Consider the following 14,500-nt stretch of genomic DNA (forward strand, 5'->3'; position numbering starts at 1 on the left):
CTCTGGCATATATGGAACCCCTTTACGAGGGTGTGAGAGAGGAAACTTTAAGGGGGTGTTCAGTTTGCAATATTGTATCCAGGATTAAATTTGTAGTGTGTTTGGTTCATGAAATTCAACCCCACAACTCAATCCTAGATGGATAATCATGGGATAATTAGTCATAGCTAACCCCCCTATGACTAAAATAATCTCACAACTCAATTATAAATTGCATCTTGATATTATTTTATCTTGAAAACTGAACACCACCTAAATGGATGAAAAGCAACTTAGAATCATCCATGCAGCTACTAATTATCGGCCTATATACTTGGTTGATCAAAGTTTTCTCAAACCTTTATTTGTCATTTTGCAGTGGTTGGAAATGTTGGAAGTGATGGGAGCAATTGAACAACTTACTAAGTTGAGGGACTGGTTTGCAATTAAGGAAGAGAAAGAGGGGTTTAAGGTGTTGAAGAAGAATCAGCTCACTTGATCAAATTGGGGCTGAAACCGTAAGCCATGGAGAGTATATATACATCTCTAATTCAATTCCTTAATGAAAGGACTAAGCATATTGATATGAGGTATCATTTTCTAAGAGATGAGAAGAGAATTGAGGTGAAGAAAGTAGGTACTGCTGATAATCCTGCTGATATGTTCACCAAGTCAGTCCCGCAGAGCAAGTTCCAACATTATTTGGACTTGCTTAATGTTATGAGCTGTTAGTTGCCCGTGGAGGGCAAATCTGAGGCAAGAATGGAGAAGTTTGTTCGTCTGGTGTTATGATGATGCGTCTGCAAGGGAGAATTCAAGTCAAGGTGGAGATTTGTTAGTATGCCTTGAATTTGTATAGGATTAGGTTTCCTAATAGGGATAGGATTATGTTTCCTAAGCCCAGTCTGTCTAATGTGTGCCTATATATATGGGAGTAGAGCACATAATCTGTATCTGAAAACTGCAGTCATAATACAATTTGTTCTCCATTTTTGCCCGTGGACGTAGCCAACACAACGTTGGTGAACCACGTAAATTCTGTGTCTATTTACGTTCTTTTGTTTCTCGATTCACAATTGCCCGATTTGTCACAACAATTTCAATTAAAAATATTATTTCTGCAGCCGGCTTAAATTTGTTTTCTGTAACAAAGCTGATTGTCGACTTCAGTAATTGAGGTTGTATGAGCATGATTATGTTTAAATTATACTTCTAGTCTTCTACTATTAGACAAATCAATCAACTTTTTTCTTGCATGAGCTTCAATCAAGTTTTCCTTTTAACTATTGAAGCGTAATCTGCCTTAATGATTCAATTGACAATCTAAGTTATGGCGGCTTATGGTGCATCGGTTTCTCTTAAGAATACAATTCAGCGTATTGTACAATCTGTCCCGTATTTCGTTGGTTTCTCCCTCTCTACAAATCGTACAATCCGCAAACGAATCCATGTGCCGTCTGCAAAAAGTTCTGCTAAAATTGGACAGCATCAGCTGTAAAAAGATCAGGGCGAAGGTGAATGATTTGGATGAACGAATCAAAGAGGCCATATGGGAATTCGAAGATTTACTTGAATCCCTTTTCACGGATCAGATTCTTCCACAGCTCGAAAGGCCATCAAGAGGTGTGAGAGATCGCTCGTCTTTCTATGTAGATATGCAGAGAGTCTGCGGCAAAGAGTTGATTGCTTCATCGAGAGGGTGATGGCGATGGAGGTAGAGTAAGATATTGAACTGCTGAATATATCTGAAGAAGAAGGTGAACCTCTTCCCTCAAGAATTGATTTTGGTGGAATCAACTCAAAGATGGCTGGATTATCAACGAGTCAAGGATTATTTGATCAATGATAGAGGGAATCGGTTGTTAGTTACTGGGATGGCAGGTGTTGGAAAGACGACTCATGCTAAGAAAGTGTTTGATGATCCATTGATTCAAAGACATTTCGAGCTTCGAGCATGGGTCAAAGTGGGAAGAAAATGTGAATTCAAGGAAACAATGCGATGCATTCTAGATCAAGTGGATCCCAACACTCACCACCAAATTCTTACCCAAGCAAACGACAATTACGGCAAGAAATTAGTTAGAGTGGATAAATTAGTTTTCTATTAGCAATGCTGGTTTCTTCAAAGATGGTTGGATTATATCTTATTGCATAAGATAACCCAACCATCTCTGATTAGGAGTAGATACCTTCAGGAATCTGTGCAGCCGGCTTAAATTAGTTTTCTATTAGCAAGGCTGATTGTCATCTTCAATAATTGAGCAGGTATGATTATAAATAAATTATACTAATAGACAAATGAAATTTGTACAGATCAAAAGATATACTTTAAATTAAACCATGATAGTTTAATGGCCATTGGTAACAATTATTGGTGTTGCAATACCAACTTTACCAATTGAATCCCAGAATTTCAAAATCCTCAACCATCTACAATTGTAGCCTACTCTTTCTTCATAGTTCATATTTCAATCAAGATGGCTGCTTATGGTGCAGAAATTTCTCTCAATAATACCATTCAGACTATTCTACAATCGTCTCGGATTTCGCTGGTTCCTCCATCTCCACAAATCTTACAAACCGTCTACGACGCCATGAGTCGCTTGCAGAAAGTTCTGCTGAAGTTGGAAGAGACCGGCTTCAGCAAGATCAGGACGAAGGTGAATGTTTTGGATGAACGAATCAAAGAGGCCGTATGGGAATTCGAAGATTTACTCGAATCCCATTACACCAATCAGATTCTTCCACAGCTCGAAAGCTCAGGAGGGGTGAGAGATGACTTGTCTTTCGTAGTAGATCTGCAGAGTCTGCGTTGTAGCGTTGATTGCTTCGTCGAGAGGGTGACTGTGATGGAGGAGGAATACGATATTGAACTGGTGAATATGCCTGAAGAAGAAGGTGTGCCTATTTCCTCAAGAATTGATTTTGGTGGAATCAACTCAGAGATGGTTGGATTGTCTGATCAATTTGAAGAAATCAGGGATTTTCTTTGTGCAAAAGACGAAGCTAATTGGTTATTTGTTAATGGTATGGCAGGAGTTGGAAAGACAACTCTTGCTAAGAAAGTCTTTGACGATCCATCCATTCAGAGGCATTTCGATCATCGAGCATGGGTCAAAATGGGGAGAAAGTGTGAATACAATGAAGTATTATAGTGCATTCTAGCTCAAGTGGTTCCCAACACTTACAAACAAGTGCTGGCCCAAGGAGAGGATGGTGACGATGTGAAATTGATCATACTCTTGGAAGAGAGAATGAAGGATAAGAAATGTCTCATCGTATTGGATGATGTATGGGACATAAACCAAGCCGTACGAGTAATGGATAGCTTTCTAATAGAGAATTTCCGATTCTTGCTTACAAGCAGGGAAAGAAAGACAACTACTATGTATCTAAAAGTACGCTTATTAGATGAAGTAGAAAGTAAGAAATTGCTTGGTCAGAAGGTGTTCGGTGAAGAGGGTTTCCCTCCACACCTTGATGAATTGGGGGATAAAATTGTCTACAAATGTGAAGGTCTTCCACTTTTAATAGTTACAGTTGCAGAGCTCCTATCAAAAGCCAACAAGAGTATTGCTGAAGATGTCCTATCAGACAACAAAGGTACCCGAGAAGAGGTTAACAAGAATGTCAAACAATACTGGACAGAAGTAGTTGAAAAACAACATAATTCGGTTTTCTTGGATGCATATAATCAAATATTAGAGGTACTTTTCCCAAACTATGAATACTTGGATCAATATTTGAAAATGGTTTTTCTCTATGTGGGAGCTTTCCCTCCCTATTGTGATATCAAAATAAGCACCCTTTTCTTTCAGTTGGGTGCTGAGGGATTTCTTGAACCGCTTTGGGAACAAACTTTGGATATTTTTATGGCAGATTGCATTGTTAAGCTTGATTCCCATTATCATCTTCTTCCACATGAATCAAATCCATATTCTTGGTTTTCAAATAACAAGTTGCGAGTGCATTCTTGCTAGCAGCACTTATGTAAGAAAGAAGCTAGGAAGATCAAGTTTTTGCATGTTTTACAAAGTTGCGATGATAGAATGATAGACCAACGAAGGTTGTGTGTCCATTACAATACTTTGTTTGTCTTCAAACAAGTGCATGATTCAATTAAAAGCGATTGCGCCTCTATTGCCCGTTCTCTCCTTTGTCTTGGTCGTTATCACAAATATCCAGTGCCAATATATGCCATGCATTTCAAGTTGCTTAGGGCATTAGAAGCTCTTAATGTCCGATATTATACTTTTCCACATGAAATTTTGAAACTAGTCAGCCTAAAGTATCTTGCCCTAACTTGCGGTCAAGAGCTCCCAGTTTCCATTTCAAACCTTTTTCACCTCCAATTCTTGATTATACATCCTCATTTGGACATTAAAACCATCGGATCTCCATCCCATATGCCGGTAGAAGTATGGGACATGAAAGAGCTACAACATATTCAAGTTTTTGGGAGGGACCTTCCAATCCCCAATTCTAATGCTACTTTAGAAAAACTCTCCAATCTTATTGGTGTGAGTGCACAGAGTTGCTCAAGAGAAATTCTCAGAAGAATCCCTAATTTAAAAATATTAGGAATCACGATGGATTTGAATCCTTATGATGAAGACAACCTCTTGATTGGCATCGATTATATATCAGAAGAACTCTATAATTTGATTGCACTTACATGTTGTATACAGAATCCTGAGATGAAGTATGAGTGCATAGTTCCTCTTTCAATGTTCCCATCAAGTCTCTCGAAATTGATTTTAACCGGCTTAGGGTGTCCATGGGAGCACATGAATGACATTGGTTCTCGGCTACCAAATCTTCAGAATCTCATACTAGAACACTATGCCTTTCGAGGCCAAGAGTAGAATATAGAATCAGGGTGTTTTTTGAAACTTGAGACACTTGTAATTGAAGACACCGATTTGGTCGATGGAGGGCTCAACATGGAAGCCTCCCAAGGCTTGAGCTCATGAGCATACGCCATTGCTACAAATTGCAACAACTCGATTGGATCCGTGATACCTCAATGGTCACAACGACTACAATTGAATTAGTTGAATGCAATCCCTTAGTTGTCGCTTCTGCCTTTCAATTGCCGGAAGATCACTTTACAGTTCTTTGGTACTCCTCGTTTTGAGACGAGAAGTCGTAGCTAGACTCAACTTGCTTAAAAGGTTAGCCCTCCTACTTCATCAATCCATTTCTTTCTTAACTAAAATGCTTGTGCTTTTGATTAAAACTTCCCATGCTTTTGTCATATTTTAGTGTAGTATGTGTGTTTTAGTTTGTTGGCTGCTTTTTTCTTGTTAGTTAGTTTGTGCTTGTGCTTTCGGACACCCAACACAAGAACAAATATAAGAACCATAAACTTATGCATAATTGTTTAAATCATGTATCATGTTTTCAATATTTATGTATACACTCACATCTGATATTCATGTATTGTGTTTCAGGTAATGGGAAAGCATGAGGGTCTGAAGTTATGCATCCCATTTTCTGGTTTACCGAAGTTATGTATCCCATCATCTAGTTTTCGTTCGATAGGTAAAATAACTCATCTATTTTGTACTTATCTATCTAAAATAAATTAAAATGTGTATATTCTTATAATGACCTTAATTGTAATTTTACCATGTTGTCTCCTGAATTTGAAGAGTGTGATTTGTTGGACTTCTTTAAGGATTATGAAATCGGATTACTAAGTTATATTCTTATCTTAAACTGTAGTCAACTGGATTTGCTTACACCGAAATTAACTTTTATTGAACTATCCCACTTCCCAATACTCCTTCATTCGAACAATATACGCCAATCAATATACTACAATTTAAATTTATGTGGAAGTTTTGAATAAACTCATACCTTTTTTTAGTAATACTCTATCTGCCAATAAAATATAATATACATATAAAACGAATTTAAAATAACCCTTATATATTCTCTTTTAATTACATTTTTTTTTTTATATTGTCTACTAAAATTACGAAACTTTCAAAAAGTTTGTTTTTTCCCATACTTTTATTCATTTTTCCATCCAAGTGATGGCGGCTTTTGGTGCCGCCGCTTCTCTCAAGAACACGATTCTGTGTATTCTACAATCGTCTCGCATTTCGCTAGTTCCTCCCTCTCCACAAATCTTACAACCCGCCTACTATGAGATGGAACACTTGCAGATAGTTCTGCTAAAATTGGACGACACCGGGTACAGCATGATCAGGACGAAGGTGAATGCTTTGGATGAACGAATCAAAGATGCCATATGGGAATTCGAAGATCTACTCGAATCTCATTTCTACGATCAGATTCTTCCACAGCTCGAAAGCGAGAGAGATCACTTGTCTTTCTCTGTAGATCTGCAGAGTCTGCGACAGAGTGTTGATTGCTTCGTCGAGAGGGTGATCGTGATGGAGGCAGAGTTCATTATTGAACTGATGGATATGCCTGAAGAAGAAGGCGAACCTATTTCCTCAAGAATTGATTTCAGTAGCATCGATTCGAAGATGGTTGGATTATCCGATCAATTCGAACGGCTCAGGGATTATCTTGTGGAAGACGAAGGGGATTGGATATCAGTTATCGGGATGGCAGGGGTTGGAAAGACGACTCTTGCTAAAAAAGTATTTGACGATCCATCCATTCAGAGACATTTTGAGCTTCGAGCATGGGTCAAAGTTGGCAGAAAATGTGAATTCAATGAAATATTACGATGCATTCTAGCTCAAGTGGATCCCAGCACTCGCGACCAAATGCTAACCCAAGGAGAGGATGATGACGATGAGGAATTACTTGGAGTCTTGGATGAAAGATTGAAAGATAAGAATTGTCTCATTGTGTTGGATGATTTATGGGAATGGGACACTCTAGTAATGGACAACTTGCCAAAAGGAAAGGTTCGAATTTTGCTTACAAGCAGGCTAGCAAATGACAATTCTCCAGTTCTACGAGTACGCTTGTTGAATGAAGAAGAAAGTAAGAAATTACTAGCTGAGAAAGTGTTCCGTGAAGATGGTTTCCCTCCGCACCTTAATAAATTGGGAGAGGAGATTGCGTACAAATGTGAAGGTCTTCCACTTATAATAGTTACTGTTGCAGAGCTCCTATCTAAAGAAGAAAAGACCACGGAATACTGGACCGAGGTAGTAAAAAAACAATATAATTCAGTCTTCGTGAATGCATATGATCAAATATCAGAGGTACTTTTCCCAAGCTATGACTACCTACCTCAATTTTTAAAAATGTTTTTTCTCTACGTAGGAGCTTTCCCTCCATATAAAAACATTGATATGCACTATCTCTTCTACCAATTAAGTGGTGACGGATTCATTGCACCGATGGGAACACAATCTTTTGAACAATATATGGCCGAATACTTGGCAATGCTTAGTAACTGGTTTAATCTTGTTCTGTATGATGAATTCGGTCAACTCTCTTGGTTTTCAATGAAGACATTTCGCGTGCATTCTTGCTGGCAACACGTGTGTAAAAAAGAAGCTAGTAAGATCAAGTTTTTGCATGTTTTACATAGTTGTGAGGATGTTTTGGAAGACCAACGCCGATTGTGTGCTCATTCCAACAGTCTATTTGCCTTCAAAGAAGTTAATGATTCAATTAGAAATGATTGTGCACACATTGCCCGTTCCCTCCTTTGTTTGGGTCCTTACCACCAATATCCAGTGCCAATACATGCCATGGATTTCAAGTTGCTCAGGGTGCTAGATGCTCTTCATGTTCGATTTTACCATATTCCACTTGAAATTCTGAAATTAGTTTGTTTAAAGTATCTTGCTTTAACTTGCAACCGTGAGCTTCCTGTTTCCATATCCAACCTTCTTCAGCTGCAAAACTTGATTATCCATCGACATATATACATCATAAGGCGTGGAGCTATGTTGTATATGCCAATGGAAATATGGGACATGCAAGAATTGGGACTTATTCATGTTGCGGGAAGAGACCTACCATCCCCTGATTCTGATGCTACTTTGGCCAAACTCTCAGGGCTTATTGGTGTGAGTGTAAAGAGTTGCACTAGAGAAATTCTCAAAAGAATTCCTAATTTGAAGACGTTAGCTATTCTAATGGAGTTGAAGCCTTATGATGATGACGATGATGTCAACCAATTGAGTGGCTTGGATTATATCTCAGAAGAACTACGAAAATTGGAGGCACTCTCTTATGCCGTAATGAACCCTGAGATGAAGTATGAGTGTCTAGTTCCTCTTTCGATGTTCCCATCAAGTCTAACATCCTTGCAGTTGAGTGGCTTAAGGTGTCCATGGAAGCACATGAATGACATTGGTTTACTACTACCAAATCTTGTGACCCTCAAGTTAGAACACTATGCCTTTCAAGGTCCATATTGGGATATAGAATCTCAGTGTTTTTTGAAGCTTGATACACTTATTATCGAAGACACTGATTTGGTGCGATGGAGATCTCAACATGGAAGCCTCCCAATGCTTGGCATTCTAAGCATCCGGCATTGCTACAAGTTGCAACAACTCGTTTGGACGTCGGATTCATCAATGGCCACAACGCGAACAATTGAATTAGTTGAATGCAATCCTTTGATCGCCACCACCACTTCTGCCATGCAATTGAGGCCAGAATCTCTCTTTATAGTTCGTTGGTACACTACGTTTGAGATGAGTTTCCGTAGCTAGACGCTCAACTTGGCCAACAGGTTAGACTTCCTACTTCACTTAATTTGCACAAACCACATCAATGCATTAGCAAAGAGAACAGCAATAGGTTGTTTAAGTCACGTAACATGTTTTGAATATATAAGTACTCTCACATTTTATATTCTTATATTATTTTCCAGGCAAAATGAGAGAGCAAAAGGGGTCAGACGATGCCCCTATTTCATCATCTCGATTGTATTATCATGTTGTTTCCTGAATCTAAGGATATTGGGTTGTTGAATGCTGATTTATGTTTGTAACCAAAACTATTATCGGTTAGATTTATTTGTGTGAAAACATTGCATGCATATTTCCCCAATTCAAAGATTATATGCAATCCGTCCATATGCATTATTTTCACTATCTTTATATATTATGTTGAATAGTTTAAAATATTCATAATCTTGCTGTATTATCAAAGCCTCGTTTGATAGGTAAGATGTGCTAACATAATTTATAATAACTTATATTGATTTAGTTTGTTAGTGTAATAAATGGTTGTTATTTGTTAAGTTTATAATGCTAACTTAATTATGGTATCAAATGATTGTTGAGCCTATGTAACTCCTCTATCTTGAATCCATCTATGAAACATTTTTAGGCCATATTTTTCACTCATTTTGACCTTTTGCTCTAACTCTAATTAGGGTAGTAGAAATCGAATATTCAAGACACAACGAAACTTGTTGTAGAGCTCAGCATGAAAGCCTCCCACGACTTAGGCTCCTAGGCATTAGTCATCGCTACAAATTACAACAACTCGATTGGATGTATGATCCCTTGATGACCACAACTCCTATAATTGAATTAGATCAGTGCAATTCCTTAGTTGTTGCTTCTGGTGCACAATTGTCGGAAACATTTAACGCTTTGGTTATTGAGACTCTTCCTTTTAAGATGATGAGTCATGGAAAGACTCAACAGGATTAACAGGTTAGCCTTCCTACTTTATTTAGAGGCAGTTTGATAAGGTAGATAACTCATCTATCTTGGAGTTGTACGATAAAGACTCAAAATGTGCGTTCTCGACATATTTTGATTATTTATCTTCTCTACGATACCAAACTGCCTCTACCATACCAAACTGCCCCTTAATTTGCACAAACCATTCTTGCCTAAAATGCATGTGCTTGTCATTTAAGTTGTAGAATGCTCTTTTTCTTATGTGTAAGAGTTGTTTAAATCATGCTTACATGTTGTGATTATTAATGTACGTTCATATCCTATATTCATTATCGTTTTCAGCCAAACAAGACAGCAAAAGGGGTCGGAATACTTTTTAATGTATCATTAATGTCAATGTGCAACTTTTTTGAAACACATCTTTTTCTTCAAGTAATGTTGAGTATGCATAGCTCCAAAAGAAATAGAAGTCATTTAATGGTGCTTTACTTTGTTGATTTTTAATCAAAAACAAATTCACATTTAAAGATATTGAAGTTTGTCTACCTCATAATGCTTATTTTGCGATGGAGAAATCGAACAATATTGATAACTTTTTTAACTAAGTCCAAAATTAAAATATCCATTTTTAAGTAAAATCCAATAAAATTGATTGTGTCGCTAGATTTTTTTTACACTATTTACAGTTTATAACAAAAAAAATTAAGGTGCCTAAAATTAGCAACGAAAAATCTAAAAACAAATGTCCACTTTCCAAATCTTTTTATGCAAACAAAATGTACTTATGCATAGATCTTCTGCCCAAATTTCCATTAATGGGAACTCGATTATTTCCAATTCGAATTTCTTTATTATATCTATAATTAGCTGCATTGACGATGATAATCCTTCAAATGGGTTATAATTAAACTAAAACCCCAAAATATTCATTTATACAATATCATAGTATAATTAAGTATATTAATTAACCACTAATCCATAATTCTTTAACTTAATATAGTAGGAAAAAAGAAAAAGATAAAAGAATTAATTATTCGGAAGAACATATCCATGAAGCCACTGTACCTTCAGCTATGGAAGAAGCAGCATTTTCCACTCCTTTTTCCGCACCATTCAAATTGTAATTCAGCGATTCACCGCTGTTGATATTGTTGCTGTTTCCGTCAAATTCGTGAATCGAATCGTTGTTCCTCACCGTTTCCCCTCTTTTCCACCTGCTCAGATTCGGCGCCGCGGAGGCGGAGGCGCCGAAGCCGCTCAGATTCGAGAAATTCATCTGCGGATTCTGCTGGTAGAGCTGAAAATCGCTCGGATTGATGCTCGATTTTGACGCGATCGCCGTCGTCGGAGCTATGGAGTCAATCATGGTGGTATTGAGGAGCTGCGACGGCGGTGCGGCGGCGGAGGAGGAGAAAGGGGAGAGGATCTTATTCGCGGCGGGGCGGAGGGGGTAGATCGGGCCGATGCCGTCCAGATTCGCGGCGGATCGCAAGGCGGAGGCGGCGGAGAACAGATCCATCCGCCGCGAGTACGGGGAGCCGCCGGAGAACGGAGCGGCGGGGACGCCGGTGAACTCCTGCACCATTTGCCTGAAATTGTTGGTGTCTGTGGTGAGCACGGTGGTCGGCGCCCGCCGCGACGCCCGCGTCCGCTTCTTAGGGTTCCTCTGCTGCTGCTGCGGCGTCGCCGGAGTCGGATTAGGCGCCGGCGAGCTCCCGAGGCTGGAGAAGGCTTGATTATCATCGGATCTCACCCCCCTCGGCCAAATCAGATCGCCGTCGCTGGCGTGATCGAGACTCTGCGTCAGGAGATTACCGTCGAAGAAATTGGGGGTTTGATTGGAGAGAAACTGCGGCGCCGAGATTGAGGCGAAATTGGGAGGAAAAGAGGAGCTGGAATCGAATTCCTGATCGTCGCCGCCGCTGGAGGATTGCATACTCCCGCTATTGCCGGAATCCATGGCTGAATCAATTTCTAGAGAGAGAGAGAGGTGATTGAAATTGAAAGTGTTATTGATGGAGTTGGTAAACTAGCAGAAAGTGATGGCTGCAAAAGTTGGAAAGGGGGAAAAGGAGAGAGAATCTGAAGAAGTGCGTGTAAAAGGTAAGATCATTCCATCACCTTCAAATCACTTCAAAAATAATAATCGATGAGTTCTTCTTCGTCTCTCTCTCGGATGATTTGGTTGAGTTTTAGGAGGTGGAAAAAAGGGTGAAAAAAGAGAAGAAATAAAAGTTGAATATTTACGCCATAAAATGAAGAGAGAGTGTGGGGATGGTGGGTCCGCCATTGGAGCGGAGGAAGGAAGGGTCAAATTCAAAGACACACATTTATACACACAGTGAAAGTGAGATAAAATGGTTGGCCAATTTGATGGACGTTGAGTGTGAAAATGAAAGAGAAGCACATTTAAAGAAAGATGACCACGGAGATAAAAAGATATTTTTATTTATATTTTATAGTAATGACTCATTTTGGTTGCGACGACCAAATTGAAGTACTCTCGCGGTCCTAAGGAAGATGACCTTCTTTTTTGGACGGCACGAGAATCATGTAATTTTATTTTGTGTGTGAAGTGGAGAAAGTAAAGTAAGAGAGGGAATGAATAAAGTAGAAAAAAAAAGTATTTTCATTTTATTAATGGATCATTTTAGTTTGAACAAACCAAAAATGAAAATGGATCATCTTTAATAAAACAAATGGAGTAGTTATGATGTGGATGACACAGTTAAAATCAAATTTAACAATTTGTTCGTATTAATAGTTATTTACTGTAATTTTAATCTCTAATTTCTTACTTTAATATCTGCCACTAAGAATCTTATTTCTTGGCGGTACGAATTTTAAGAAATATTAAGAAAAGTGGTTAGAAAAAAGTTAGTAGAATAGAGTCTCACTTGTATATATTAGTATTAAACGAAATGTAAGTGGAATAAGTTAGTGCAAGGTGATATCCCATTACCCATTTATGATAAAAAGTGAACCAGACTCATATTCGTGGACGGACTAAAATGGAAAAACGAGACTCTTATTCACAGACGGAGGAAGTATCTATTGACCACCATCGTATGCAAATCTAATTCTCTCTCTTGTTACTTGTCTATCCCACATTCTCCTACCGCCAACGTTGCAGTCTTTTAGAAAAAGAAAATACAACTGCGCAGTTATTTTCAATAATGATGTTCCCGAAAGATACTCCCTCCGTTCCACGTAAGATGATCCTTTTCTTGATCGACACGAGATTTTATGCTATTTTATTAAGTTGAGAGAATAAATAAAATGGAGATCATAATTGAACCAAAACTCTATAACCTGCAGAATGATAATGGTCTTGTACAATTTGATTGATTCTTAACTCAATGTTATTGGAACACACCATATATATGCATTAATTGGTGGAAGTGACGAAGTGTAGCCCAAACAGTGGACTATTAGAAATAAAGTATCAGTAGTTTAATTCATCAAGCAATGTGGCAATGTGGGGTGATAATTAAGGGAATAAATCATAGGTGGTTAGGCTATCTAATTTTGCTGTAGTTTGGGTAAAATGGAATAAAGGTGGGTTAAACAAGGACATATTGCAATTAATTGGTTGGTATCGCTGCCGCCACCTTTATCGCCGCCGTCATGTTAGTTTAAAGATCTTAATGAGTATTCGAATATTGGAAATCAGCCCTACATACTCGACGGCTGGCTTTTTTTCTTTTATTAGTGTAAATGAACAATAGTTGGGCTCAAAATCATCATCTTTTGTAAGTATGTCTAACTATAGCATTAGTAATTAAAAATTTGTGGATAAACTATTTGGATAGCTTAGTTTAAACTTGTCCATAGTTATTTAACTATTTGGATGGATTAGTTCAACCATATTTCTGTTAGTTGCAATTTTAAAAAAAAAGAAAAAAACTCTTAAAATCAATAGTTCCATAAAGATGTCCGATCAACTTTTTCAACTCACTTTTTATTACTACCTCCGTTCCATAGTAATGGAGGCATTTCTTTTCGGCACGGAGATTAAGAAAAATTGTGTTAGGTGAGTTAAGTAAAGGGAGAAAAATGTATTGATTTTTACTAATGTAGAGAGATGAAGAGAGAAAAGAGTAAGAGAGAGTAAAGTAGGTGTGGAAAAATGTATTGATTTTTACTAAAAAAGGAAATGACTCTATTACTATGGAACGTACCAAAATGACTCTATTACTATGGAACGGAGGGAGTACATTTCTTAAAACCCATGCCTTGTCAAAGTGGACTATCTTTGTGAAACGGGGGGAGTATTAGTTAGTTTGGAATAGTATAATTATGTCAATTTCTCAATGGGTATGATTGTGGTAGAGTTGATAAGAGCATCAGCAGCGCGGCTCGCCACCGGCTCGATCTCGTTCCGGCGAGACGGGTCGGCGGCGAGACCGCGTTACAAAACGCATCTCGTCCTGCAGAGACGGGACGTCTCGTCGCGCGTCGCGCGCAGAAGGGGCTGGGCACAAGCTGTCTCGCCACGCACCAGCACCACATGGTGCGCGCTGGCGCTAGGCGTGACGCCCACTCGCCGCCCCGCGAGTGGGCGTCGAAATTATGACATCATAATTTATTTATTTTTTAAATTCGATTTTTTGAAAAAAAAATTTCAAACGGTCGAATTTTTTTTCTTTTTTTTTTATTTTTTTTTATTATTCTATAAATGCTACCTTACTCTTCCATTCTCCATTCTACACACAAACACTACACCTATCTATTTTTCTCTAAAATATCCAGTCTCTTTTCTCTCCAATTTTTGAAAAAATGTTCAGCGATGGAAACTCCGGCCGCGGCGGCCGCGGCTCCGGCGGTTTCGACTTGAACTCGTTTGGTGATTGGGCGGGCATGTACAACGTTTTAGGTACTACCGATACCGGTTCGTCGCCGGGCATCCAAGGCTCGACGACTCTGGTGGCGTA

The 14,500-nt window shown here is 38.5% G+C and overlaps 2 protein-coding genes across 2 annotated transcripts; one reads left to right on the forward strand and one right to left on the reverse strand.

Moving 5' to 3' along the window:
- Positions 1 to 5,999: 5,999 nt before the first annotated feature.
- On the forward strand, positions 6,000 to 9,023 carry LOC125216661 (putative late blight resistance protein homolog R1C-3). Its single transcript, XM_048118423.1, has 2 exons — positions 6,000 to 8,662; positions 8,804 to 9,023. Exon 1 carries the CDS (start codon positions 6,021 to 6,023, stop codon positions 8,640 to 8,642), a length of 2,622 nt encoding a protein of 873 aa, XP_047974380.1. The 5' UTR covers positions 6,000 to 6,020; the 3' UTR covers positions 8,643 to 8,662; positions 8,804 to 9,023.
- Positions 9,024 to 10,445: 1,422 nt separating this feature from the next.
- On the reverse strand, positions 10,446 to 11,935 carry LOC125204951. The gene is made up of 2 exons (XM_048103725.1): positions 11,688 to 11,935; positions 10,446 to 11,540 (listed from the first exon to the last, which is right to left on the reverse strand). The coding sequence occupies exon 2, from the start codon at positions 11,524 to 11,526 to the stop codon at positions 10,597 to 10,599; it is 930 nt and encodes a 309-aa protein (XP_047959682.1). The 5' UTR covers positions 11,527 to 11,540; positions 11,688 to 11,935; the 3' UTR covers positions 10,446 to 10,596.
- Positions 11,936 to 14,500: the final 2,565 nt, after the last annotated feature.

This window comes from Salvia hispanica, chromosome 1 (genome assembly GCF_023119035.1).
Source record: "Salvia hispanica cultivar TCC Black 2014 chromosome 1, UniMelb_Shisp_WGS_1.0, whole genome shotgun sequence".
NCBI classification, from domain to species: domain Eukaryota; kingdom Viridiplantae; phylum Streptophyta; class Magnoliopsida; order Lamiales; family Lamiaceae; genus Salvia; species Salvia hispanica.